This window comes from Gopherus evgoodei, chromosome 20, assembly GCF_007399415.2.
Source record: "Gopherus evgoodei ecotype Sinaloan lineage chromosome 20, rGopEvg1_v1.p, whole genome shotgun sequence".
In the NCBI taxonomy this organism is placed as follows: domain Eukaryota; kingdom Metazoa; phylum Chordata; order Testudines; family Testudinidae; genus Gopherus; species Gopherus evgoodei.
In genome coordinates this window covers 6,963,033-6,989,245 of record NC_044341.1, presented here as the reverse complement: position 1 = coordinate 6,989,245, position 26,213 = coordinate 6,963,033, and the positions used below count along the sequence as shown (strand labels likewise).

Sequence of the window (26,213 nt, the reverse complement as noted above, 5' to 3'; positions counted from 1 at the left end):
TGATACTGGATATAAACTCCGCTCTCCCCCACCCCCCACCACCTATAAAAGTTTAAAATAGGGTAATTTACAGTGAAATGTGAAGTTTTAAAGTGTTTCCCCCACACACACACACACAGTGAAAAAGGTTTGAGAAGGGAACCACTGTCTGCTATAAAGTTATCGTAGTAGTTCAGTTTCATTGTTCATCCATTATGCCATCTCAAGATGGATTCTTTCTAATGAAGTAAAATATCGATACTTTGAGTAACAAAATTCAAAATGGACTCAATGGCATGTCCATAAATGCATGCAAGTTTAGACAAGTTCATAAACAGCCAATATAGTAGATCTTCGTATATTAACAACAGGCTGGTTGGGGGCTAATGATCAAGACACTGGAAGTCAATGTAAGAGGGGAGATTTACTAATTCTCAGTTCACTCACAACTACCTAATATTTGGCTTTACTTCCTGTTCTTCTGCTTCATCTTCACTATCATCAACCTGCTGGATGACCAAGTCAGTAGACCCATCCTCCACAATCTCCACATCAGATCTGTTGTCTTCACTGTAGTGCCACCTGGAATCTTTATCCCCTTCTTGTGGAAATTCAAGCTGCGGTTCAGCCTCCAAGTCAATGCGGATGCTGTCTATACCAGCTTCAGCCAGACACTCATTACAGAGTCTGTAACGTCTTGTCCCCTCTTGCACCACTTGTCCCGTCAGCTCAGTCACATGGCGCTTACACTTTCTGCAGATTGGCTTACAGGCCTGATGAATCTGTGAAAATTGAAATGGATAAAAGCTGATATTTTCCTCAGAGTAGGAGAGCCAAACAATTCTTTGTTTTGTTTTGTGAGGAGGCAGTCAGATATCATTTGACAACTTTGTGCTTCACAGGTATATAAAGAAATAAATTAATTTAGGCTGATTTAAACAAACCTACTGGGTAGCCCAAAAGGAGATTTCACAGGAGAGCTGAAAACCCTATGTTGTGATCTCAACAGTACAGAGCACTTGCCTTTTTTGAAAAGTTCTGCCTCTGTTTAAAGTTTATAATTCTGTCCTCGAGGACAGGCCTGGTTGGGAAACTAAACTTTTAATGTTAAAAATCCAGGCAGTTTAGCAAAATTCTAACCACCCCGGTGAACTGAGTTCTGGCTTCATTATTACATAACTGGAAATTAAAAAAAAAAAAAAAAAAAAAAAAGCAACAAAAAATTGTGATTTGTTAATGAAGTAGTATGACAAATGTGCTCATTCAACAATTTGATATTTCAATTTCATATACAAAAGTTACCAAATAAAAATATGAAGAGGAAAAGCATACAGGCTTGTGTGTATGTATACCAGTTTTTTGTCACAGATCACCTAATTTCATCTTTCTGTAATTGGCCTAAAGATCTATACATTACCAACGTACATAATTTTCAGCCTGTCAGGGTCCAAAAACATGAACCCAATATGTGACACAAAATAATTATTCATTTATTAAGATAGATGTAGGATTAATTCCTTAAGTTCAAATAGCAAGTTTAATTATTATTTTTCTGATTAACTTTTTGACAATAAAAATGAGAAGATGGCAAATGTGTGTGGAAAACAGTTAGCTTTGGGCCTGAATTGAGGTGAGTTGATAGTTAATGAAATCCTCTCGTTTGAGTGGTAGTCTTTTTTTGGGGGAGAGTGGGGGAAGGAGTAGAAAGAAGGTCACTGTGTCTAGTCCTCAGTGCCACCTTTATGTGATTTGCTAATACTCACTCTGCGTATGTTAAAAAAATAGTCTAATACACAGCTATTTCAGTCTTAAATAAATTATTTGATGTATGTACATTAAAATGTACACCATATACTGTAGTAAGGCTTTTTAATCTATGGTAAAGGCCTACAGGACAATTGTAAAGAGGAAACAAGTACATGATTTTAATTTTCATTATGAAACCATTAAAATGATAGCACAGGAATAGCTTAAAATATCAAAAGGATTATCGTGCTTTCACACCACAGTATGTCCCTCTCTGAAGAGCTTGCTCTTCTTGGAGAACTTTTAAGATATTCCCCTCACCCTGTGTCTTCACTCCTACGTTTCCCACCTGTTACCACATGCAGCTCCTCCTCTCAGCCAGTGGCGCAGCTGCAGTTGCTCTAGGTCCTCCAATTACCCTGCCAGATCCCTTTTCTACTTCTCTGTTGACATGCATCCCTTTTCAGGCATTACAGCTTATCTCCCCAGTACCACCACTTTTACCTGATTCCTGAGCTTATTTTAAAAGAAAAAAAGACACAATTAAATAGGTATTAAAGGAACAAAACCAAAATTTAAAAGCGCTACACTTGTGTGCAAGTCTACCTGCTACTGTACTAATACTTAAACTGAAAATACAGAATTTTTCTTTACTTTATGTATAGTCAAATTGGTTACTCAGTTTGTTTCCTCATTTATACGAGTCTTTCACAGAGCAACAGGGAAGAGGGAGAAGTGATTTTTAAAACAAAGAAATTGATGGAGCAAGAGTAGTGCCAAAAACTACTTTTGAACGACATTCACCCATCTCCGAAGGGCTCACACAAGGCCTATGCCCTATTCTGAGGTCTTGAATTTTATATAGCCCTTTTGCAGGCCCTCTAAACAAGGATGATTAAATTTTCAAGAGGATTAAATTTCAAGTCGACATGTTTTTAAACCACTAGAGTGCCATTTTATATTAACCTTGCTTTAAGAAAATTGGCATAATCATGCCAAGCAGATTGAGTAACTTAAAATAATATGCAGCCATACTACATTATACTCCAAGACATACACTTGTACACACATTAAATGAAACCATGCAGTCTTTGTCTAAAATACATACTGTTCGAAAATGGCTACTTAGGTGGTCTAGCCTGCTAAATCTTTTCCCACATGCCTCACATGGATAAGGTCGTTCTCCTGTATGGCAACGAAGGTGGCGCTTTAGGTCTGCTTTTCGCTTCACCACATGAGTGCAGAATGGGCACTTGAATCTCATCCTGGGCAGATCATCTGTTACAAAACAATCCTATTAAAATATCTGAAAAAGTCATAACAGGTCCAATAATGTGACAAATTCTAAAAGATACTTTTTCTAATTTATAAATTATGTTGACTATGAAAATCAGCAGAGCTATCAGAATGAAAACAACATGCAGTTCTGCAAGAGTGAATTAACATCACAAATCTTTCAAAGTCAACCCTTCAGTTCCACAGGATGTCATCATTTTTTCATGTTAAATATATGGTAGTGGAATAAAAGAAAAGGACTTGACAATTGGCTATACTAAAATGGATAAGAATAAAAATAAAGGATATTGACTTAACCTGCAGGATGAAACTAGGGAGTCACTGAAGTTTATTTTGAAGGGTTAGTGTTTATAAGCCAGCCTGGACAAACACTTTGATTATAGTAATCATACAGTTTGATAAGATGCTATTTCAGCCATTTAATTTACTACCTTTGTAATGTTAGTGTCTGAAAGATTAGTGTTTCTACTAGTTATACTGTACAGCTCCACTGCCAGCAGATCAAGGCAGAAGAACTGAGGCGTAAATATACAAAGTTATTTTATTTTTGAGGCATGAAACAAGTTGAAATGCCAAAGCAGTAACTAACAAAAAATATCAGGGAGTTGACCTAAAAATTGAAAAAAAAAAAACAAACAAACAAAAACAAACAAACAAACAAAAGTATATATATCAATGGCAAACAACTACATAGCACTTTCATAATGGTTTTCACCAGTAAACAAACATTATTATCCCCATTTTACAGATAAACAGCTTTAGGCCCCAATCCTTCAAAAAGACTTCTTTATACTTAATTAACTGTAAACATGTGGATAGTCCTATTGACTTCAGTATTTACAGGATTGGGACCTAAATGGTTTGCCCAAGATCATACAGCAAGTCAGCAGTACATCCGGGAATAGAACACAGGTATCTTTCCTCCTATTGCTATGCCCTTCCACCACATTATAATGTTGTCATCACCATGACCTCCCTCTCTTCCTCCACAGGCTATTTAAAAAAAGCATGATGGGGGCAGGGAGAGTGTTCCTTGACTGGTGATGTGCAATTAAGAGTAAAACAGTTTTGAGGAACAAGATTCCCTACTATTGGCATAGAACTTGCTGGGCATGAGTAAACTTGCATATAGCTTGATTTGGGTGCAAGGTTAAACTGTAAACAAGGGTGTGACAAGCTATGTGCTGGAGATGGTGTTTTTGGGCTAGTTGCGATAAGTGGGAACATGATGAACTGATAAGCTTGAAATGTAAGTCAGGTGAGGACGTAAGCGATTGGTCTGTACGCAATCTGCAACATGATTGGTCCTTACTTGATCCGTACACTATGTAAACCAATTAGATTCAAGAAGCATAAATGTTAGTAGATAGGAAACTGTGTGCTGTGTGATATGATGTAGAATCGCGGTATAATCCTGTACCTAAAACCCCTGGGTCTGGGTCTGGGCCTGGCTAGCGTGGGCATAGAGCTGTTACATCCTAATAAAGTGACTTGAGTGACCAGCTAGAGTCAAACTGAGATTTTGGATCCCAGAAAACTGGATGAAGTTTTCTTCTAGAATTGGATAAATTGTTCTGGATAAGTCAAGTGGAAGAGGTCTCGGAGGGAATCCCAACACCTACTTCTGCTCTGTTGCTTCTTTGTTCCTAAGATTCATGCCAATGCCTTCCCAGAATGTGAAACAGGATAAAATAAAATGCATTCTGATACTCTTCACTTCCACAGGAATCTTTGGTTGGTAAATTTTAAGTGATTGTATATCTGATCTCTAGCGTTTGGTTGTCTGCCACTTAAAACTTGAATTTTGTAAAAAGATATGTATTCTCTGGAAGACTTTACCTGTATCACCTAATAGTTGGCAGAACATTATAATTATTGTGCATTACTAATTGTGACCAAAGGAAGAGGTGATAAAGCAAAAACTCACAAGAGAGTCCAATTATTAGAGTATAATTTCAAAATATATTTTGGGAACATGGATACAGGAGGAGTTTTAATCAACAGAATTAAATTTTAAAAAAGGAAAAAAAAAAAAGTCAGATTAAGTTTGAGACCTGAAAAGGCTGGCCTGATTTAGCTGCCAGTCTCTGCCAAAATTTTAATACTTCTATAAGAACTTAAGACTTTGATCCTACATACCTTTCCTAGGAAAAAAAACAAAACAACAATCCACTTTGGTTCCAGCTCTAACTAGTAATCTCTGTGATATTCTCTCTACTAAAAAGAGAGCTTGGGCTAAAATCAGCTACTGAGAGTGTACTTTCACAAACAGCTCACAGTTCATGAGTTAGAACCTTACCTTGCTCTACATTAACTGTAAAACCCCAGGAAAGAGAGATCTGAGTATCATTGTGGACTGCTCAGGGATGCTGCATACTGAGCAGAAGTCAACAGTAAAGCAACAAGTATTAGAATGTAAAAGGAATGGATTAAAAACTAATGTAAAAAGATAATACTGTCAGGTGGTACACCCTCACTAGGAAATAGTGTGTTCCATTCTGGTCACCGTATCTCAAGAAAGATGTAGTAAAAATAAAGGGAATATAAGTCAATGGCGCTACAGATTTACCCTAGCTGAGAACCTATCCCAAGGTCCCTAATAGTTTGCTGCATACCTTTGATACATGACTTTTGTTTCTGTGTCTACCAAAGGGCACTGGAGTTAATGCAACAGAATTATAGTGGGAGAGGAAAAGTAGTGAGAGCTCTAATTCTGTGAAACTCACCCCATTTTGGAATCCTTCCAAAGCTTGAGAAACCTATTCAAAAGTTAGTGACTTAAAGATACTGTACATAACCATAACGGAGTAGTACCACATAGGGAATATTACTTTCCAATCTTGCATTTCTAGGCAATGCAGCTGAATGTATTCCCTCCCCCCTGCCTTTTGGGTGCAGTCATACCTATTTCCCTATTGATAGAGCTGGTGATATAATAGATTGTTATATAAATTTTCCATTGTAACTTTCATACAGTAAAGATTCAACAACATTTTTGAAAGAACTGAGGGGAGAGGTACAAATGACCAACTCTTACCTTCAGCCCAGCTTCCCATTACACCTAAAATTGAGGGCATGTTGCCATATTGCTCATCTGCTTTTGAGGACTTTGACTTGCTAGAAGAATGGGGTGATTCATGGTCTTGCTGTGCCACACCCAAGCTCCTTGGCATCACGTCAGACCCCTGACCATACTGATACCCAGCATGGGCAGAGTCAATTTCTGTGTCAATTTGGACTTCCTCCTCAGATTGAGAAACATGGCTAGTGGGGTCTGAGGATCGGTCTTCAAGCTTGCTTGATTTATAATGGGGAATATCAACAGATTGTTGCAATCCTAAATGTCTAGTTTTTTTAATGGAATCCTGCCTTTGGTCATGTTTGGCCAGCTGCTGCGCATTTCTTTGAGAAGTTGGATAGTAGCTGAAATTGCTCCAAGCATTTCCACTCATCACACAAGTCCCTTGATCAGGATTTAAGTGAGAATGCGGGGGACTGTTCTCTGTTCTCCAATCAGCACCATACAAGCATGAGCGTTCCACACCATTGGAATTTACATCTTTGTCTGACAGGCTGAAATATCTATCCTTCTCCTTCTCACTGATGTCCAGTGATGACTTAATGAAGGTCTTACAAACACTAATAACATCAGTCATCTGAAGATAACTAGCAGCTGACATGACCTCAATGACATTCTGGCCAGTGAGAGAGAGTTTGCCAGAATACACAAAATCCAGAATAACTGTAAATGTGTCAGGAGAAAATGCCTGGAAGGAAGCAGTGGTTGGCTGATTTGTCTCCTTTGAGCTCTGGGAAAGGAGCATTTTGAAATAACCACTACTGGCAAACAGCACATTTCGATGTGCTTTGAAGACTTTCCCCTCAACCAGGATACAGCAGTCACAGAATAAGTCTTGCTTGCGCTGCTCATTCAGTTGCTGCAGGAGATGAAACTGATGGGAAGATATCTCCATTCCAAAAAAGGGTAACAGGAAGCGTTGCTCTACAATGAAGAATAAATTACAATCTTGACACGCTACATGTAAACCAGAGTTGCTGGACCCAATTCTAAAAGCAGCTTTTATTATTATTATTAAATAGAAGGATGCACTGAGACCGTTCGTTCTTTTTCCAGAGGAACAGCCCACCTTAGCACAGGCAGGAGAGGGGCAAAATCAACACCACTACGGTCACAGCCTCTGGGCGGAGGGGACCCAAGCTGCAGCGAAAAGCCGCCGCACGAACTCGCAATGGACACCAAAGCCGCCGGCACCACGGCATTGGCGGAGGACGCTGTCACTCCGCCGCGCGGCCGGTCCGAATTGGCTCTTCACCCTTCGGGAGTCAGGGACGCCCGACGGCGCGAGACCCGCCCGCCCAGCGAACAGGGGCAGCAGCGCCTAGCGACTAGAGCCCGCAGTACCCTCGGCCGCGGCGGGCGGGCGGTGCCGGCCGCCTTCCCAGGGGCCGAGGCACCAGTGCCCGACAGGAGCTCGGGGGAGCCTGCAGCCCCCACTGCGCCGTGGGGCGCAAGCCCGGCAGGAGCCTGCGGGCTGCCCGGGTGGCTGGAGCTCCGACACCCGCTCGCTCCCGGGGGGTTCTCCGCTGGCTCACGCCTCTCCTTTTGTGCGGCTCCCGCGAGCCCGGCCGCCCGCCCGGCGTTGCCCAGCTGGCTGCGTGCGAACCCTGCTCCCCGGCCGCCTCCTCTCGCCCCGCATCCGCCTCCGAGCTCCGCTTCCCACCAGCCCTTTGTTGCCATCCGCGGCCCCTCGCAGCCGCGCCTGGGGCTGCAAATGGCGCCCGCTTAGGTCTCTCTGCAAACGCGGCTCGCTCGGGGCTGAAGCTCGGCTCCGGAGAGCGCCCGGGCCCGGGAGCGTCCACGGAAGGGCCCCAGCCCCCTTCGGGTCTGAGAGCCAGCGGGAGCCGCTCGCTGCCCGTTGCATTCCGCTCGCTCTGGGGCCATTTCAGCCCCAACGCCCAGTCCGGCCTGCCGGCGTGGTGCGGAGCCGCCACTTACCGGCTGGGTTCCGCGGGCTGCAGCTGCTGAGCCGGGGAGAGCGGGAGGTGGGTGCGGGATCCCCAAACCCCTGGGCTGGGGCTCTTTGCCGCTTTAATGCAATTTGCGGGTCCCGCCGCCCCAAACCATGGAAGCCCGAACGTGAGAGAAACAAAAGGTATTTGCTGACGTGGGCGTTGGACAGAGACGCCCGAGGGCTGGGGACACAATTAAAGGGGCAACGCACCGATTGCAGGCACAACCCAGCAGCTTCCGCTGCCTGAGCTTCCCTTCCAGTGTGGCGCTTTCCTCGTCTCAACACCCGCCGTCCCACATGCTCCCCAGGAGGAAACGTGATGTCCTAGATGCTTCCTTCTCACACCTTTGTGTAGGACAGGGGTTTTGATGCTCAAGAGCCATCTGCCACACATTCCCCTGAGGGAATGTAAGGCTCCTGTCCTGCCTCACACCCACTTTCCCCTCAAGGCACCAGAATGCCTCAAATTGTTCTTAACTCCCTCAAGCTTTATGATTTAGGCCCTGATGTCCCATTTCTTTCTTTTCCTGACATACTCTTCAGTAGAGTTTTGAGGCCCTGTCCTTTCTCACCTCCTGCCTGCTCTACTTTACATCCTTCCCATACTCCAGACCAGAGGTGGGCAACCTATGGCATGTGTGCCAAAGGCGGCACACGAGCTGATTTTCAGTGGCACTCACACTGCCTGGGTTCTGGCCTCCGGTCGGGGGGGGGCTCTGCATTTTAATCTAATTTTAAATGAAGCTTCTTAAACATTTTAAAAACCTTATTTACTTTACATACAAGAATATTATAGACTTATAGAAAGAGACCTTCTAAAAACATTAAAATGTATTACTGGCATGCGAAACCTTAAATTAGTGCGACTAAATGAAGACTCCGCACACCGCTTCTGAAAGGTTGCTGACCCCTGCTCCAGACACTTTAAGAGATGCTCTGTTTCTTACTTTTCACTCTTAGCTGAGCCCCCAGGGCTGGTGGGATGCCCCAGTTCCTGCCACAATAAAAGTTTAATGTGATTTTGTACATGAGTTGAAAGCACTGTCTGCCAGCAGAAGGGCCAGATTTTATATCATTTTGTTTGGCAAAGAAAAGACACACAAACTGTACATATGTTAAATGTATTGGGACATATCTGTGTAATCCTTGTATACAAAATCATATACCTAGTTCTACAGAGCACATTCTTTCTGTATCTGTTTAAAAAACACAACTTGCAGTTGCTGACTCAACCCTTAGGGATACTGCTTTGTGAGTCCCCCTGTATGTATGTGTACATGATAGGCAGCTGGTGACAAAAGGAGAAATAATTTTTGTGGTAAAGTAAATTAACACCAAGTACTTAGATTAAAATCGTCTTCACAAATTTCTCTTTGTGTTTTTGCACTGCTTCAGACTGAATTACTGACTAACTACGTATGATGGGTCAAATCCTACAATCCTTAGTCAAAACAACTCACATTTTTTTTTTACCAAATGAGGACTGTAGAATATGGATCTGCCCTGTAGGGTCAAAAATCATCTGCAAGTGCCAAAAAATCAATCTGCAAGTGCCCCCCACCTAAAAAAAATATTCCCAAGAAAACAGTAGTACTGGAAGCTTTAACAGAACTACTGTTCTCCATAACTTCAGTTTCCTGACTCTGTAGTGTACCATCAACAATATTTTTATAATACAAATGAAGGAATACCAGATTAATGTGGGGCATGGTTAAATTTATGTCTAAAAAAGAATGGCATCTATCGTATAATAAGGAGTGGAAACTACATGGGGGAAATGTTTCATCTAATAACTTTGTTTCACAGATGGGAATGGCATGAGTATGTGACTGATTTGTAATAGATTATAATATTTTCTCCTTTGATGTTTAATTTTGTATTACTTGCAACTTTATGCATTCTTAAATGCAACATACATTAACAATGTATCTTTTATTAGGCAATAATCTTATGAATAAATTACTGCAAAATTAATAAGTATTTTTATTTTCTAAGTATAGGCCTGATTCTACAATGACTTGAACACATGCCTAATATGACTTCAGCAGGTCTTGAAGTTAAGCATATGCATAAGTTTTTGTAGAACCAAGGCCTGTGGTTGTCCTAGTAGTCAGACATTCCTGTGAAGCAGTGGCAATAGAGGACATAATCAATGTTCTGGAAGATAATATCCCATCATTTTACTTTGGATAAAATGACAGGAGTGTTACCGTGTGTGAATAAGAAGACCCATTTGTATTATAGTAGGAGATTTATTGGATATGTGTCGTTATCGCATTGTTTAACATAGAACATGCAAGTGAAAAAAGATGCACTAAAGTCCAAGGGGGAATTCCCAGTACCATTTAAGTCAAGGGCAAAATTTACACTGACTTCAATAGGGTCACAATTTCCCTGTTTATTTCTTGCAAAAAGTGACATATTCATTTATTGAAATGACAAAAGATGTTACTCAAAAATAATGTTTTTACTGCTATTAGAAAATACAGTACCTTAGTGTGTGACTAAAGACAAATCTTTGGCAATTGTTGCTTTTTAAATTAAAGCTTTCTATATATTTATTTTTACTTAAAGATATTAGCTGAAATCCTGCTGCGATAAAATCAATGGTAAAATCCCATTGATTTCAGTGTGGCCAAGATTATACCCATATGATCATGTATTTTATTCCTAAATTTGGATAGTAAGGCTAGTTAGAGAATATGTAAGGAATTCTGATATCAGAAAGAAAAAACATAAGTCACTACTCCATTGTTAGATTGTTTTTAAACCATTACAGGGCCAATAAAAATCAAAACCTGCAACAGTTAAAAGTATTCCTAAATCTCTGTTAAGAGTGCTGACAGTATAATCAATTACTGCTTAATAAACAAAGTAATTAATTAAAGACATATTAGCTTTCAAGTCCTTTACCAATAAGATTAAAATTGTTTTTTCCAAATAAAACAGATCAAAATTGAAAGGAAAACTTGTTTTATAACTTTAAAATAAAAAGAAACAAGATAAAGCCTAAAAAATAATGGGTAGTGTTCTATTAAAGATGTTACCTAAACATTTAAATTTAAATATTTATCCTTTATTATGATCATTGACTATTCCAATGTGTACTTTAAGTATCAAGTATAAATTGGAACAATCAATGCTCATAATATCCACCTTTTAAAAGCACTTTGATATTAAAAGGGATATAAATATGTGCAAGTAATAAATTTACCAGCTTAGTTTTAGTTAGTACATGGCATGGGTATGTTTCAGGCATCATCCCAGTCTTCATGCCTGTTCCATTTCTGCGAGCAGACAGGATAGGTACAAGAAACCTGGTATCAGAAGATACTAGCAAATTTGAATATCCTACTGATAGACCAGAAGAGGCAGGAGATAGCACAGTTTATGCCTGCAATCACAAAAATCCCACACCCTTGATTTCTTGTTGGTGGGTTTTCTAATATAGAAGTTAGGATTTAACAGTATTGTAATCTTTGTTTTGAAGGGCTGATAGACTTTTCAAGGTCAGGAAGAAAAAATTCCTAAAAGTTGATTGTTAGGGTAGGTTACATTTTGAGACTGTCAAATCAAGTAATCTTTCTTTAAGGAAAACAATATTTTTGAATCAGATATGTCCCCATTGGATTGCTAATTTTTAAAATATTAGTGAACAGGCATCCAAATTTTCTTCCTAACATTTCATTGTTCTGTACAGTTGCGCCAGCATCCTCCAGGTTGTTCTGTGCATGTAGACCCCTTGCACCCATCAGGAGCCTCCCGATTTTTGCAGGGCTTTGTGCAGGCCTAGAGCAGTTTGCAGGATTGGGGCCTTGGACCATAAATCTCAACTGTACTTGCAACAAAAGAACCATTGTATTATGGAGCAGAAACTAAGTAATGTCATAGAACAGGAAGAATAAGCTCTCTCTTTCCACTAAAACTGGGGCACCTTGTGATAGTGTTAAAGGTTACTCAACATGTGAAAGGTAGTGTAATACTTTAGAATCTTTCATTCCTATCCATTCAACATTTTAAACCATTTTCATTTGTTTCCTCAGATTTTTGTAGCATGTGAGTTCATTTTTCTACAGTCTAATTTTGTCTGTAAACTTCCCTCTGAAAACAATTGTTTGTACACTCAATATTTTTCTACATTAGGTTTAATCTAGGTTGGAAATTAACAGCTGAGTTTTCAAAGACCTAGTACTTGGGCCCACATCTGGGAAGATGCTGAGCACCCAGAATTCACATCAACTTCAATGGAGTTGAGTGCTCATCACTTATCAGGAACAAGACAGAGTGCATCTAAACCAGTAGATAAGCACATAGATATCTACATGTTGTTTTGGTTAGAATTTTCAAGAGTCACATTATGTCTAACTGTTCTGAAAATCCATTCACATAATTGTGCACAGACAGTGAGGATTGTGGGGATGAGGAACTTGTGCTTATGTGCCTGATTGCAATATTCAGGAAGATTTATGGGAATACTTTTGCTCTCTGGGTGTAAGGTTCCAGTCTCCTTAAAGTATGACTACTGCTTCCATGGCACTAATTTGTCAGACAGGATCCTGGTGATCAATGCGCACTTTTACTCAACATTAGAGAATAGATGTTAGCTCTGTACATTTTGAATGCAGAGTCCCTGGGATTGTAGGTTAAGATAACTATCCTAGATCTCCTGTTTCAGTAAACCTGCCAACGGTTTCACCTGGGATACTGCTAGCAATAGCCCACATTCTGGACTGTTAGACTTCTTGCAGACAGGGAGATTTTTGTTCTTACTTGGAGACCACATAGGTATTAGTTTGTATAGTTGTTTTATTTAGTGCTAGGTCTCATATTTCTCAGTTTTTGAGTTAGTGTTTCAGGCTAAGAACGTTTTTCCTGGAGTTGGGAGCCAGAGATGATTGATTGGTAGGAAGAGCTTTGCTGGGGGTCAAACTACTTGCAAAAATATGAGGAGGAGTTGCTCAGAAGCCAGACAGATAGTCTTATCTTGTAAACTGGCTCTAGAAAAAGGAAATTAAAATCTCCTTCTCTTCAGTTATCTGCTAATATAAAAATTATTAGCACACATTTTACAATGTATTTCTTGGTTTCACTTAGGTATCATAAAAGTAGAATTAACACCAGAAAAGGTTAAAAGAACTCTGCCTTATGTAAAATATATTTGTCTTGAAAATCCAAGAACTCAAATACAGTATATTTTTTCTTTAAATGTTATGTGATATTTGCTAAAGAAAAGTTCTGCAGTTAATATACAAACACAAGTTGCTGTAGTAAGGAAGACTAACATACATTCATTTATTTGAAAGATAAATTTGATGAATGAGTTGTAACAGATTTTTCCAAAATAAGAAAATAAATATACCATATGCTTATACTGAGATTCTTTTAAAATACAAAACGTAAGAAAACTTTAATGAAGCCCTTGGCTACAGAGTAGTTTGGGTGACAATTCCCTTTCTGCTTCACGGTGGCAGAATATTTTAATTCTCATTCTATTTTGCTGGATGAAAAATGCATCCAATGAAAAAATATGAACAAGAGTAATTACACTTAGAATTTGTGCAAAAATGATTGCTTTTTAAAATGGTGTAATGTTTCTTAAAGAGAGAGCAAGTATTGGTGAGAATTTAAAGTTTTTTCCTTCATTTAAAATTCTTTAAGGAATATTTTAATAAAAAAGTTATTCATCCCTCTAGTAGTTCAAAGGTGAATTGTTCATCATTCTGTCTTGAGATTCTTTCCAATGTCACAGATCTTGGTGTCTTGATGAATACAAAGCATGCAAATAAGATCTTATCACAGTCATAATGACAGAACTCTGCTTGTTAACCCGAGTCAGGGAATATGGGCAAGACACAAGAAGTTAATCTAATGGTGAGATTTAGTAGTTCTCAATTTATTAACTAACTAATATTTGGCTTTACTTCCTTTTTCTCAGCCTCATCTTCACTATCATCAACTTCTTGGATGACTAAGCCAGCAGAGTCATCCTCCAGAACTTCTTTAGTTCTGTGTTCTTCACCAAAGTGCCACCTAGAATCCTTGTCCTCTTCTTCTGGTGAAAACTCAAGTGATTGTTCAGCCTCCAAGTCAATAGGAATGCTTTCTATACCAGCTTCAACCAGACATTCATTACACAGTCTGTAGCGCCTTGTTCCTTCTTGCACCACTTGCCCTGTCATGTCAGTCACGTGGCGCTTACACTTTCTGCATATTGGCTTACAAGCCTGATGAATCTGAAAATTTAAATTTATAAAATATTATCCAATAGCAGCACAAAAATACAAGTTATTTTTCAGATTCTAAATCTTAAATTTAACAATTCTGTGATGTAATAGGACCAGTTTCCTTTCATAAGGAGAGACTGAAACTACAGCATGTACTTTAATAAATCTCTTACGTATTCAGGGAAGAATCTTTGAGAAGAATATCAATTGCACAGTATAATCAGTACTGTATCCACATCTAAGTTGAGAGGGATATCTGCTGAAAGTTGTAATAGGATGTAGAGTTTCTGAAAAAATGCTAGATTGTCAGCACTACTGATTTAAGTCCTCTATTAATCCAAAACCAGGAATGGCACAAATTTCCCAGTACTACTCATCTTGCCAATGGCTTGGTCTACACTAGGTAAATTAGGATTCATAATTAGAGCCCTGCATGGATACAAATTTATATCTGTGGATATAAATTTGTATCCATGCAGGGCTCTACTCATAATTCACCACTGGTAAGTTATACCAGTTTTAGTAACAACAGACGCTGTGGTGTAGAAGTGGGGTCAGGCAGTTAGCAATAGAAATTCCTATGTCATCTAACTCTTCTGTAAGGTCAGACAATCCAGTAATAAAAGCTCTTGAGTCTGGCCAGGAGAGACTATCCCTGAGACTGAAAAAGTAACTCAGTTTCCATAGGTTTCAGAGTAGCAGCCATGTTAGTCTGTATCCACAAAAAACAACAGGAGTACTTGTGGCACCTTAGAGACTAACAAATTTATTTGAGCATAAGCGTTTGTGGGCTACAGCCCACTTCATTGGATGCATGCAGTGGAAAATACAGTAGGAAGATAGATATATATACATACAGAGAACTTGAAACAATGGGCGTTACCATACACGCTCTAACGAGAGTGATCAGTGGTAATTAAAATGGTCCATTTGCACTTGTCAACTGCTGCAAATGGACCATTTTGATTACCACTACAAAAAAATTCTCTCTCTCCTGCTGGTAACAGCTCACCTTAATTGATCACTCTCGTTAGAGTGGGTATGGTAACACCCATTGTTTCATGTTCTTTGTGTATATATATATATATATATATATATATATCTTCCTACTGTATTTTCCATTGCATGCATCCGATGAAGCGGGCTGTAGACCACAAAAGCTTATGCTCAAATAAATTTGTTAGTCTCTAAGGTGCCACAAGTACTCCTGTTCAGTTTCCATACCTATTCAGTCCACAGTGTCTATGCTGGGACTTCCAGCAAGATTGCCAATTAGTACAAATGTTGGTGTTGATTTTTGTGATCAGTACTGAGACAGTCACTTCAGTTCATCATAGATCACCAAACAGCTTTGGAATGGTATGTCTCTTGGTCACTATCAAAATGAGATAGATGTGAACTAGCCTTGAGATGAAAGGCTGTTACTAGAACCACGTGATTCGGGTTGGAGACAATGCAAAAAATTACTGGAAAGAGATGGGAGCTAGTCAACAACATTCCGTGCTTTTTTTCCCTATGAAAACTAAGAATCAAATCTTGTTTTGTTTGGTAGTCTCATCATAATCCCTATAAAAAATAAAATATCCACTTCACAAACAACTTCACAGTTGTGAACAATTAGCAGTCTTTTTTCAAAAGAGACAGAGAATTGTAATAACAGGATTTGCACAGGTCAGGACTTAGGTGTTTTGTCAGAATGATGCAGAAAAGCTTAAAAGGAGTTTGCCCACAAACTGGGTCATTTCAGGGACATAACATTTTGCAAGAGGGAGAAAAGATAAACATTGGGAAACCTTTTAAAATACCAGACTGGAACAGGAAAACAGTCTATTTAATGTATTAGTTATTTAATATATTCTTTTTCAGTATTTGAATAATGTACAATAATTGACATTTGTATTCTGAAGACACAAGTACCGTGCTCATCTTAATAATCAGAGTTGTTCTTCAAATCCAAGCAATAATCACAACAAAATGGTTTATTCAGAAATGTTCAGAAGCAATTAGTCTAAGGTTCCCCCTGTTGATTATTTACAGAAGTGACTGGCAGGTTTACGCTACAAACATTTTTTTTAAATCTGTTATATGTTAAAAAATATACATACCGTTCGAAAATGGCTACGCAGATGCTCTAGCCTGGTGAATCTTTTCCCACATGCCTCACATGGATAGGGTCGCTCCCCTGTATGACAACGAAGGTGACGCTTTAGGTCTGCTTTCCGCTTCACCATATGGGTACAAAATGGGCACTTGAACCTCACATCATCTGTTACAAAACAGTCCTGTTAATTTCTAAAAGTTTCATGCTCTTTTTAGTAGTGGGGAAAAAAGCAGTGACTAAAGTTCCAAACCCAAATGAAGTGTATCAAATTACCAAATTTATCAGATTTTCTGATGTAGAAATGATATTTTGATTATGAACAGCAGGAGGAGAGCTAACAACTTTTTTAAAACTGAAACAATTGCAGATCTTTCCACTCAACACTGAATTTCTAAGAAAGAATCGCAGTCTTACTTGCATATCTTTAGATAATATATTTTATCAAAACCCTCATTAACTGGTCACGTACCAATCTGGGATATTTTCCCACCATGTTTTACCAGCATATTTGTACACAGAATGTATTTTTTCTAAACAACCTTACTCTCCTGCTGTATTGTGTACAGTAGTGTTGACACAATCCAAGTCTTACACAGAAAAGTCTTGGTGATTGTAAATGATAGAAAAAGATATCCAGGAAGATGACAGTTTTTGTCTTCTCTGAAATACTTTAATTATGAAACTCTATCCCACTTCCCTGCTGCCATCCATCCCTTAATTCACCTCAAGACCTACCTCACGGCAACCTTCTGTAGCCAAATGTAGCATCATGGTGGGCCATTAAGGGCAAGCTTGCACCAGCAGATTTGTTGCAGGGCTTCAGTCCCTTTGATAGTATAGAGACATGTGACTAGGAGGACAGCAAGGCCTTTTGGCAGAAGAGTCTGAAAGAGATCTGGATGATGGATCAGGGAGTTTCTTCACTAGCAGACTGGAAGAGGAATGCTATTAAGCCTTCACTGCCAAGGAACTGGGGAGGGAGCCTGAGCAGGGCAAGGACTGCTTAGAAATATTGTGGCCTCCAGCAGCCAAAAAAGACTGAAAGAACTTTTCACAGACCCTGGCAAAAAGGCTGTCAAGAACTTGGTTAAAATTGAATAACTACTCACAGACCTCAGTGGGAGGGCTGTAGAAGTCAGAGGATGAGGTGTGGATCGGAAAGGCTTTCCAGTGCAAATATTGGAATTCAACTTGTGTATTAATAAACCAGACCACAGAAGGGAGATTTTGGTTTGAAATTCTATTTGCATGGTTATCCCAGAGGCACAGAAGAGAGGAAACTGAGGCACTGCCATGCATTTGATGCAGGTCTGACTAAGATGACCCTGTAACACTAACTAAGGCTAAAAGAATTTTCTCTTGAGTCAGACACTACTGTGTCAACCATGAGGGTAGTGGCACAGCAACATAATAAGCACAACCTTCCCCGAGGCTGAACACACTGCTTCTGCAATGCTGCCGTCCCTACCAGCTCAAGGAGATTAAATGGCATATCTTGCTTTAGTAGTCTACATACCAAAGAAGGATGAGAGAATAAATTAAACAGGAAAGGACTATTACCTTTTTGATTTTTTTAAATGAACTGTGGACTGTTCATGGAAAACTTTGAGACGAAGGAATGGGTCAATTCCTATCCTATTTGAGAAGTTTTGTACAGCTTGTTCTCTGCTTACCAGGTGATTGATTCAAACTACAGCATTGCCAGGCATATTCAACAATACGTATATTTCCCTTTTAGTTTTTTTGTGGGCCACAGTGAAATGGTGCTAACTTTGCATTACAAAAAAACATAAACCCATTTTATTCTGCAGCCAAGTTAGTTTTAGTTTTGTACCGCTTTCCTGAGTTTGCCCATCAAATCAGAGACAGTTTGCTAGTTCCATTCTCTCTGGAGCTCTGTCCACTGTGAAAGTTCAGTACATCACACAGATTGCATTACAGCAGAAGAGGACATTATTGAGGAAGAGTGGCATGACATGTCACCCTTATTTCTCTGCTGCTGCCTGCAGTGGCACTTCCTTCAGAACTGGGAACCTGGCCAGCAGCTTGCCACTTTACTTCTGTGCTGCCGTTGGCGGCAGGGTTGCTTTCGAAGCTGGGTGCCCCACCAGCAGCTGCTGCTCTCCGGCTACCCAGCTCTGAAGGCAGAGCAGCTTCTCATGCCCCTCCAGAATACATTCTTTGTCTCTGCCTGGGGAGTGTGCCCCCCAGTTTGAGAACTTCGGATTTAGAATATATCAGTCATAAGAACAGCCTGATGCATATGTGCAACAGAAGAGTTGAACCCTTTCTCATTGCAAAGGGTTTGGTCAATTTCTAGGAGGCAGTTCCTAGCAAAAGAGGTCACATACACAGGGGAATGAAGTGCCAAAGAAGACACCAAGTTCTTATTAAATATAGTGTTTTTTAAATTTTGGATGTATACAGAAGGTCTACCTGGAGTTGTGTGTCCAGACCCTTAATTTCTTATCAAAGGAAAATTCAAACTAGATAATAAGAAAAAATCCTGAAAATATATAAAGACAAAGGAATGACCTATGCAAGGAGTCATCAAGACATCATTATATGTAATCTTTTCAAATGTATTAATTAGCTGACAAATGAACAGTTTATAAGTAGGGCATAAGTTGTTGCAACTCCATGGTATTCCCTTTCTGAAAGCAACAAAAGCTATAAAAACCTAGAACTTTGCAAGTTTTAGCACCTGGAAGTTAGATATGGTATTACAAACTCTAACCAAAGGTACAGTAGTTTGATCTCCTTTTTAAGACAGCCTTTCCTGTAATTATGTGCTCAGTTGGTTGTAGAACAGAACTTTATGCCTTTAAAGTAGCCGCTCCAACCTATACAGGCTCTTATATCACACACATCGCTGTGGTGCATGTGCTTTCTGGTAGCTCATTAAGTGATGTGACTAGCATCTATCATGTATGGTTCTTTCATTCTCCCTTTCTCTCCCCAAAGGGAAAGTTCTGTGAGATTTTTTAAAAATATATAGTTTATAATTTTAAAAAGTTGATTAAATTCATTTTTATTATTGAACCCACGGTCAGTGAAGTGCACCAATCATCCCGAGATATGACAATGTAGATTGGAGGATCAGTCCGCCCTTAATTACTAAAACTGGATGATTTGTTGCAAACAATTATTAATTTTCCCTCAGATTCAAACAATTAGAAGGAAAACTTGTCTGATTAAGAAATCAAAAAGAGCCTATAACTCTAAACAGTAAAGAATCACAACAGTTTTTGCACTATCTGGTACAGTTGTTTTTCTGCTTGTAAGGATCATATAGTAACATATTTGTACATGCATTGGTAACAATTGAAATGTGCATTTTGCCCATGACAACTATACATTTGCAGAATCTTGTTAAGGAATTAAGATCATGAACATTAAATATTCTTTCCTGAAGGAGTGCTATGTATTTTTTCACCAATCTTTACAGCATGCCTGAGAGAACCTACAAGTTTGAAGACTCTCTTTGAACTAATTAGTGGCCAGTTTACATTGTAGTCTAGTCAAAGACATATCAGCTACATTTAACACAATGCACTCTTTCACTCATTGTTATCAACTAGATGTTTGGTCTTCTGCTAGGATCATCTTTCTGTTAGAGGCTGTTCCTTGTAGTAATCCATCATTTTACAACTCTTCCTATAAAAGTTGGTATTAGCACAAAGTGGCATTGGAACAATTTTAGTAATAGGTATGCTGAAAGCCATTGAACAAAATTGTAAACCCTATATATGTCTAAAACCACTTCAAGCAATGGGGGTGGCACCCCTAGTTCCAGCACCCGTTAGTACTGCTAACTAATCATGGCATTCAGCATTGGTAAAGGTCTGTCTCATCTGTCCTTAGAAGTAACAGGACATTGTTATTAGAATAATCCTTTCTATAGGGAACTTGTTTTTAAAGTTTTCAGTGAGGCAACAGCACTTCCTTAAAAGGGAATCCAAGAAACAAAGTAAATAATGTCTTCCTATAATGAGAAATTCAGGATGAAATTGACTGGCCGCCGCTACTGTAAGAATTATCATATGACGATTCATAGCAATTTTTAAAATGAGCCTGACAGAGTTTATACGTTAATATGGACAAATAAATAAAAAACTGTTCATAGCAACAATATAAAATGCAAATTTAATTATTTTACTGGAGCCTCATTTATCAGGAATTCAAAGTCATTACAATGACTTATCAATATGGGAATGTCTGAATGATTTGCAATCTAAAAATATAACCATGGAGTTAATATCGGGCATTAGTTAAAAAGGTGATTCCAGATTTCACTGTTGTGTATTACTGTAACTAATTTTTCAGTTTCTAGAGCTGATCATTTTTATTGAATTAAATGTTCAATCAATTTCTGGGCCAAAAATTCAGCAGAAAAAACATTTAAGAACCCCTAATAGTGAAGGAATAAATGTTTAGTTCACTCTTACCTTCAATCCAACTCCCCATAACACCTAAAATTGTGGGCATATTTGCATACAGCTCGTCTGCTTTTGATGATTTAGACTTGTTGGCTGATCTAGATGATTCATGCTCCTGCTGGGTCTCTAGCAAACTCCTTGGCAACACCTCGGATCTCAGACCATGTTGATACCCAGCATGGGCAAAGTCAACTTCTGTATCAAGCTGAGTTTTCTCTTCAGATTGAGAAATGTGGCGAGTAGGCTCTGAAGCTCTATCTCCAAGTTTCCTTGATTTACAGTGGGGTACATCAGTGGACTGTGGCAATTCAAGATGCCTGATACGTTTTTTAAAGGAATGCCGTCTTTGAGTGTGTTTGGTCAAGTGAGATTGTTGGGTGTTCCTTTGTGAAGCTGAGTAGTAGGTGCAATTACTCCAGAAATTTCCACCCACCATAGATACCCCTACATCAGAGTCCATTTGAGAATGGGGGGGACTGCTTTCTACTCTCCATTCTGTGCTATATAAGCATGGACTCTCAATTCCATTACTGTTCAGATCTTTCTCTGAAAGACTGAAGTAGCGATCCTTCTCCTTCTCACTGATGTCCAGTGAAGATTTAATGAAAGTCTTACAAACATTAATGATATCTGTCATCTGCAGGTAGCTGGCAGCTGACATCACCTCAATCACATTTTGACCAGTAAGAGATAACTTGCCTGAATACACAAAGTCCAGAATGACCATAAAAGTATCAGGGGAGAACATATGAAAGGTAGCAGTTGTTGGCTGACTCATGTCTTTTGAGCTCTGAGAAAGAAGCATTTTAAAATAACCACTACTGGCAAATAGCACATTTCGATGTGCTTTGAAGACCTTCCCCTCAACCAGGATACTGCAGTCACAGAATAAGTCTTGCCTGCGCTGCTCATTCAGTTGCTGTAGGAGGCGAGATTGATGAGAAGAAATATCCATTCCAGAGAAGGGCAAACAAAAGCTACTCTAAAAAAAATTGAAAATTATATTTATAAAATGTGCAATATGAAAGAAGTAGTTTGATTGGTGGTGCAAAGATTTTACCTCTGTGGGTATTCCAGTAGTCATTCCACCTCACAATGTGATCTTGACAGATTTCACAAACTAAGCAGGGTTGGGTTTTGTCAGTACTTGCTTAAGAAACGGGGGAAAATCCAGGTACTGCCACAAGTGATGTTGTCATTTCAGTAAGTGGTAATCTTTTTTCACAACCAATAATGAAAAAATGCACTAGCATGATGCTATGGGACTCTCTGTGGAAGGTGTTGCCTTTCAGAGAAGAACCTGACCACTTGTGATCACTAATATTCCATTTTTTGTAGAAGTGGTTCTAGCCTGTAGAGTCATTCCAAATTTCCACTGGGATATTTACATTCTGCCTTCCTAAAGTCATCCTCCATTTTATCGCTCAATTCCTATTCTAAATTGTCATGCATTATTGATGTGTATTGTTAAAAGCTGCTGTGTAACACTTACCAGTGGGTTAAGTTATTCCTGAATATATAATTTGGAAAGGTCTTATAGATTCCCATGGGATGAATGGTGCTACATATATGTAACTTTTAATACACAAATAGTAATTTCTCAACTTTGTTGCCTAAGAAATGACAAAAAAAATCTAGTTGAGTAATATTTTTAGAAGTGTCCAAAGTGAGCACTCTTTTATAAAGAGTGGGTGATGCTGGAACATAAAACTGTCAGCATTTACCCACTGAAATTAACACCATTATTTTGAAATAGAATATTTTAAAAGCACTATCCCATTTCTGGTAATCTAATATAAATTTCTATGGAAAGAAAATATAAGCAGCAGTCTACTGTGTCCATACCACCAGAATTTTCTCTCCACGACCAATTCCCTCAAAAGCTCATGTCAGAGCCACCTTCTTTGGCAAAAAGAGCTGGATATAGGACTGGCTTTAGTATCTTTCAACATTGCTCCTTATTCAGTTACACAAAGATCACTGCAGAGCAATGAAAGGTGCTCTCTCATCAGGAGCTGGCAAATTCTGCAGTCCTACCAGTCCATAAAGCAAGATATAGGTGCTGTAAATCCAACACATGTATTGAATGGTCAACTACGGGATTACTCTGAGTGCCCCACACCAATATTTTTAGTGAACAGATATGAAATTACCCCTTAAAAATATAAAAACCAGGAGACCCTATGATGGAATAATACAGTTTGAGGGTACTATATATATATATATGTAGGTTCCACAGCATACTGGGAACAACATTTAAATGACTGGAAGTTTCATGAAGTAGTGTTTGAAAAAAAATCTAGAGTTTATTGCTCTTAAAAATAGAGTGAAATTCAACAGCAGTGTATTAGTGACAGTCATCACAAACTATCATCAAAACTAAGTGATACAAGACAGACTATGAACATGATCTTCACAGTTCAGAAACGTATTTTAAATCTCACAATGCATGTTAAGAATACATCAATAATCAGGAAATTAAATCAGTATGTCAGATTACTGTTTTAGTGTTCATGCACTATATTGTATGCTGCAAGAATCTTCGTCTCCTACCCCCAGCCCACTCACTGGATAAAGTAGTGTGCTCTCCACATCTCTGGCAGAGTCTAAATCGTCCTTTTTTTCCCCCACAGTGCCATTCTCTGCTAATCCAGAGAATTAGAGTCAGACCAGAAAAGATGAATCTGCATCTCCAGCATGGCAGTGCAGAGAACTGGGATGGTCATATAGTAAGTGACTAGACTATATAGTGCTATATGTTATATGGGATGCTGGTGATGTGAATGGTTCTTCTTCAGCACTTACAAGTATTCTCCTGACTACTGTACTCTTCTCTCAATGAGGCATGCAAAAGAGAAAGTATAGATTTTTTTACTTCCATGTAACTGTGTTATATGGAAGCTAGGTGAAGAACACTCTCCATATCAACTTTTCTATTTTAAACCTAAAGAGACATAAAAAGCAGATATTCATGGTTAAAGTTTCAAATAATTTTATTTTTGAACAGTCATATTAAATCAAGAAAAATATTTTATTCTTACTGTTATATAGAAGTGAACACAAACAAAAAAGAAAACCAATAAGAATATCTGGAAGACTTAAGAACCTAAACGGACAAAGATTTTTTTCGTGTCACAAAAGGGAAATAAGCAACCCCCTACCCACTCCCACACAACAGGAAGATGAACCACGGGTGCAACAGAATGAATATCAATGCATGGCAGGCGCAACATGTATTCCTTAGGTGAAGATGGAGAAACATAATGCTAGCTTTTGCTAAACCTGTGGTGATTTTCACTGGTGACTGGAAACAGAAATGTTTGGCAACAAAATGATGAGGTCATTGTCCTGAAGTGGATATAAGACTGCATGGATGATGCTATAACCTTTTTATCCTTAGGCTACTGCTTGAACTGAAACCTTGGATTTGTCCAGATGTCAGTAATATTTATCTCAGACTCCTTAAAAACGAATTTCAAATCAGAAGAGACTAGATGGCATACTTTATTGTGTCTGTTAACATAACATACCTGTTATTACTGACTTTTTAAAAATCCCATTCAGCCTTCTTGCCTTTCTATGTAAGAAATGAACAATGAATTTGTTAGAGAGAAGCTGGATGTATTACATTTACATATGAGCAAAGAATACATTTCTGAGCAGACTCAGGTAGCTTGCTAGCAATTTTCATGATATACAAGTACCTTAGAATAAATACTCCTCAGTAAGCAGATACTGAAGGGATGTGGCGCTATCAAATTGAATAGAGTAGAGACACTGTCTTCCAACTCCCTCAAGCGCTGTGAGACCCCGCTGAGGTGTGGACGGGGAATATTTCTGTCTCCCCCCCATCACAGGGAGAAGCGTGGGCTGGAGACGCGTTGTGCATGGACACTGTGAGGAAGCAGGCGCTAGAAAGCACGGTTCTCTCTGCAGCGGGGCAACACGCAGTCCCTCTCCGCCTCCTCTTGGCCGAGGGGACCAGCGCGGCCCAAGGAGGCAGCGGCACAAACTCTCAGTGGACACCGGAGCTACCAGCCCAGGCACTGGGGAAGGTCGCGGCCAGTCACCCCCACGCCCAGGCGGAATTGGTTGCCCAGCCATCGGGAATCAGGGTAGGACTGGGAACGCCCGACGGCGCTAGACTCGCCAGCCAAGCAAGGCCGGTACCTTCGGACTTCAGAGCCAGCGGTCCCCAGTCAGGGCAGGCGCCGCCGCCCGCCGGGCTTAGCGGACGGAGCATCAGTGCCCGAGAGGGACTCGAGGGAGCCCGAGCGGGCCAGTGCCAGGCGGCTTGGGAGGGGGCTGCCCCATCCCGGAGCTCCAGCTCCACCGCCAGCAGCCGCCCTTGTGCGGCTCCGCCTGGGACCCGCCATGGCCCGAGCAGCCCCTGCCTGGGCTCCAGCCTCCTGCATTTCACACGCGTGTCTCCTTCGCCCTTCGCAGCGGCCTCGCCGCCTCTCGAGCTCCCGCTTCCCACCAGCCCTTTGTTGCCATCCCCGGCCCGTTCCAGCAGCGCCCGGGCTACAAATGGCGCCCGCTTAGGTCTCCCTGCGAGCGCCGCTCGCTCGGGGCTGAAGCTCGGCTCCGGAGAGCGGCTGGCTCCGGATCCCAGCCCGCTTCGGGTCCGCAGAGCCAGCCGCTGTCCCGGCCTTCGGCTCGGTCCGGGCTGGGGCCATTTCAGCCCCCAACGCCCAGTCCGCCCGGCTGCGGAGCCGCCACTTACCGGCTGGGTTCTGCGGACTGCAGCTGCTGAGCAGGAGGTGGGTGCGGGATCCCCAAACCCCTGGGCTGGGGCTCTTTGCCGCTTTAATGCAATTTGCGGGTCCCGCCGCCCCAAACCATGGAAGCCCGAACGTGAGAGAAACAAAAGGTATTTGCTGACGTGGGCGTTGGACAGAGACGCCCGAGGGCTGGGGACACAATTAAAGGGGCAACGCGCCGATTGCAGGCACAACCCAGCAGCTTCCGCTGCCTGAGCTCGCCTTGCAGTGTGGGCTGCATTTTCCTCTTTTCGCACCCGCCGTCCCACATGCTCCCCAGGAGGGAACGTGATGCCTAAAGGCCATTTGACACCCCCCGCCCCTCCATGCCCATTTCTGTAAGCCTTCTCCCGGCAGAGGGTAAAAATGTCTTAGGGTGACCAGACAGCGAGTGTGAAAAATCGGGATGGGGTGGGGGTAAGAGGAGCCTATAGAAGAAAAAGACCCCAAAATCAGGACCGGCCCTATAAAATTGGGACATCTGGTCACCCTAGAATGTCTAGACTAGTGCTCATCATGGCACACAAGGACATAGGTGAGTGGGAGGTTTAGGTATGACACCAGCGAAAGGCTCCTTTGCTTTCAGAATGAAATGACATCTCTTCTTCCAGTTGCAGAGAGGGGGTAGCTCT

The 26,213-nt window shown here is 40.5% G+C and overlaps 4 protein-coding genes across 8 annotated transcripts in view; 1 reads left to right on the top strand and 3 right to left on the bottom strand.

Moving 5' to 3' along the window:
• Window positions 1-25,620, bottom strand: part of LOC115637679 (zinc finger and BTB domain-containing protein 8A-like) — a 41,129-nt gene extending 15,509 nt beyond the window's left edge. The window contains exon 1 of the mRNA XM_030539173.1: window positions 25,545-25,620. The gene's annotated coding sequence lies outside the window, so the exon portion shown is untranslated. The remainder of the gene's footprint in view (window positions 1-25,544) is intronic.
• Window positions 1-26,213, top strand: part of ZBTB8OS (zinc finger and BTB domain containing 8 opposite strand) — a 71,718-nt gene that overhangs the window by 33,569 nt on the left and 11,936 nt on the right. The window contains exon 7 of one of the 3 annotated variants that reach the window (XM_030539185.1): window positions 23,452-25,534. The exons of 1 other annotated variant lie outside the window; for it this stretch is intronic. In XM_030539185.1, the coding sequence (XP_030395045.1) occupies window positions 23,452-23,480 (29 nt within the window). In that variant the 3' untranslated portion in view covers window positions 23,481-25,534. Of the gene's footprint in view, window positions 1-501; window positions 573-23,451; window positions 25,535-26,213 lie in introns of those variants that run through there. One more of the 3 variants, XM_030539183.1, reaches the window with a different exon arrangement.
• LOC115637680 (zinc finger and BTB domain-containing protein 8A-like) lies at window positions 408-25,615 on the bottom strand. Of its 3 annotated transcripts, XR_003997323.1 has the most exons (5): window positions 8,039-8,705; window positions 6,059-7,024; window positions 2,834-3,003; window positions 2,075-2,241; window positions 680-761 (listed from the first exon to the last, which is right to left on the bottom strand). XR_003997323.1 is itself a non-coding variant. In XM_030539176.1 (4 exons), the coding sequence occupies exons 2-4, from the start codon at window positions 6,993-6,995 to the stop codon at window positions 429-431; spliced, it is 1,440 nt and encodes a 479-aa protein (XP_030395036.1). In that variant the 5' UTR covers window positions 6,996-7,024; window positions 25,545-25,615; the 3' UTR covers window positions 408-428. The 3 variants fall into 3 exon arrangements, 2 of the variants coding, with proteins under 2 accessions (XP_030395036.1, XP_030395035.1); XM_030539176.1 differs by lacking the exons at window positions 2,075-2,241; window positions 8,039-8,705 and adding an exon at window positions 25,545-25,615 and having other exon boundaries at window positions 408-761; XM_030539175.1 differs by lacking the exon at window positions 2,075-2,241 and having other exon boundaries at window positions 408-761; window positions 8,039-8,531.
• On the bottom strand, window positions 13,320-21,800 carry LOC115637683 (zinc finger and BTB domain-containing protein 8A-like). Its single transcript, XM_030539180.1, has 3 exons — window positions 20,828-21,800; window positions 16,384-16,544; window positions 13,320-14,287 (listed from the first exon to the last, which is right to left on the bottom strand). The coding sequence occupies exons 1-3, from the start codon at window positions 21,771-21,773 to the stop codon at window positions 13,955-13,957; spliced, it is 1,440 nt and encodes a 479-aa protein (XP_030395040.1). The 5' UTR covers window positions 21,774-21,800; the 3' UTR covers window positions 13,320-13,954.

Excerpts from the sequence above, each read along its gene's own strand:
- LOC115637680 (XM_030539176.1), bottom strand. The coding sequence starts at position 6,995 with ATGGAGATATCTTCCCATCAGTTTCATCTCCTGCAGCAACTGAATGAG. Across the intron at positions 3,004-6,058 it reads AATGGGAAGCTGGGCTGAAG|ATGATCTGCCCAGGATGAGA; the intron begins GTAAGAGTTGGT and ends GTTTTGTAACAG. Across the intron at positions 762-2,833 it reads TAAGTAGCCATTTTCGAACA|ATTCATCAGGCCTGTAAGCC; the intron begins GTATGTATTTTA and ends CAATTTTCACAG.
- LOC115637683 (XM_030539180.1), bottom strand. The coding sequence starts at position 21,773 with ATGGATATTTCTTCTCATCAATCTCGCCTCCTACAGCAACTGAATGAG. Across the intron at positions 16,545-20,827 it reads TATGGGGAGTTGGATTGAAG|ATGATGTGAGGTTCAAGTGC; the intron begins GTAAGAGTGAAC and ends GTTTTGTAACAG. Across the intron at positions 14,288-16,383 it reads TGCGTAGCCATTTTCGAACG|ATTCATCAGGCTTGTAAGCC; the intron begins GTATGTATATTT and ends TTAAATTTTCAG.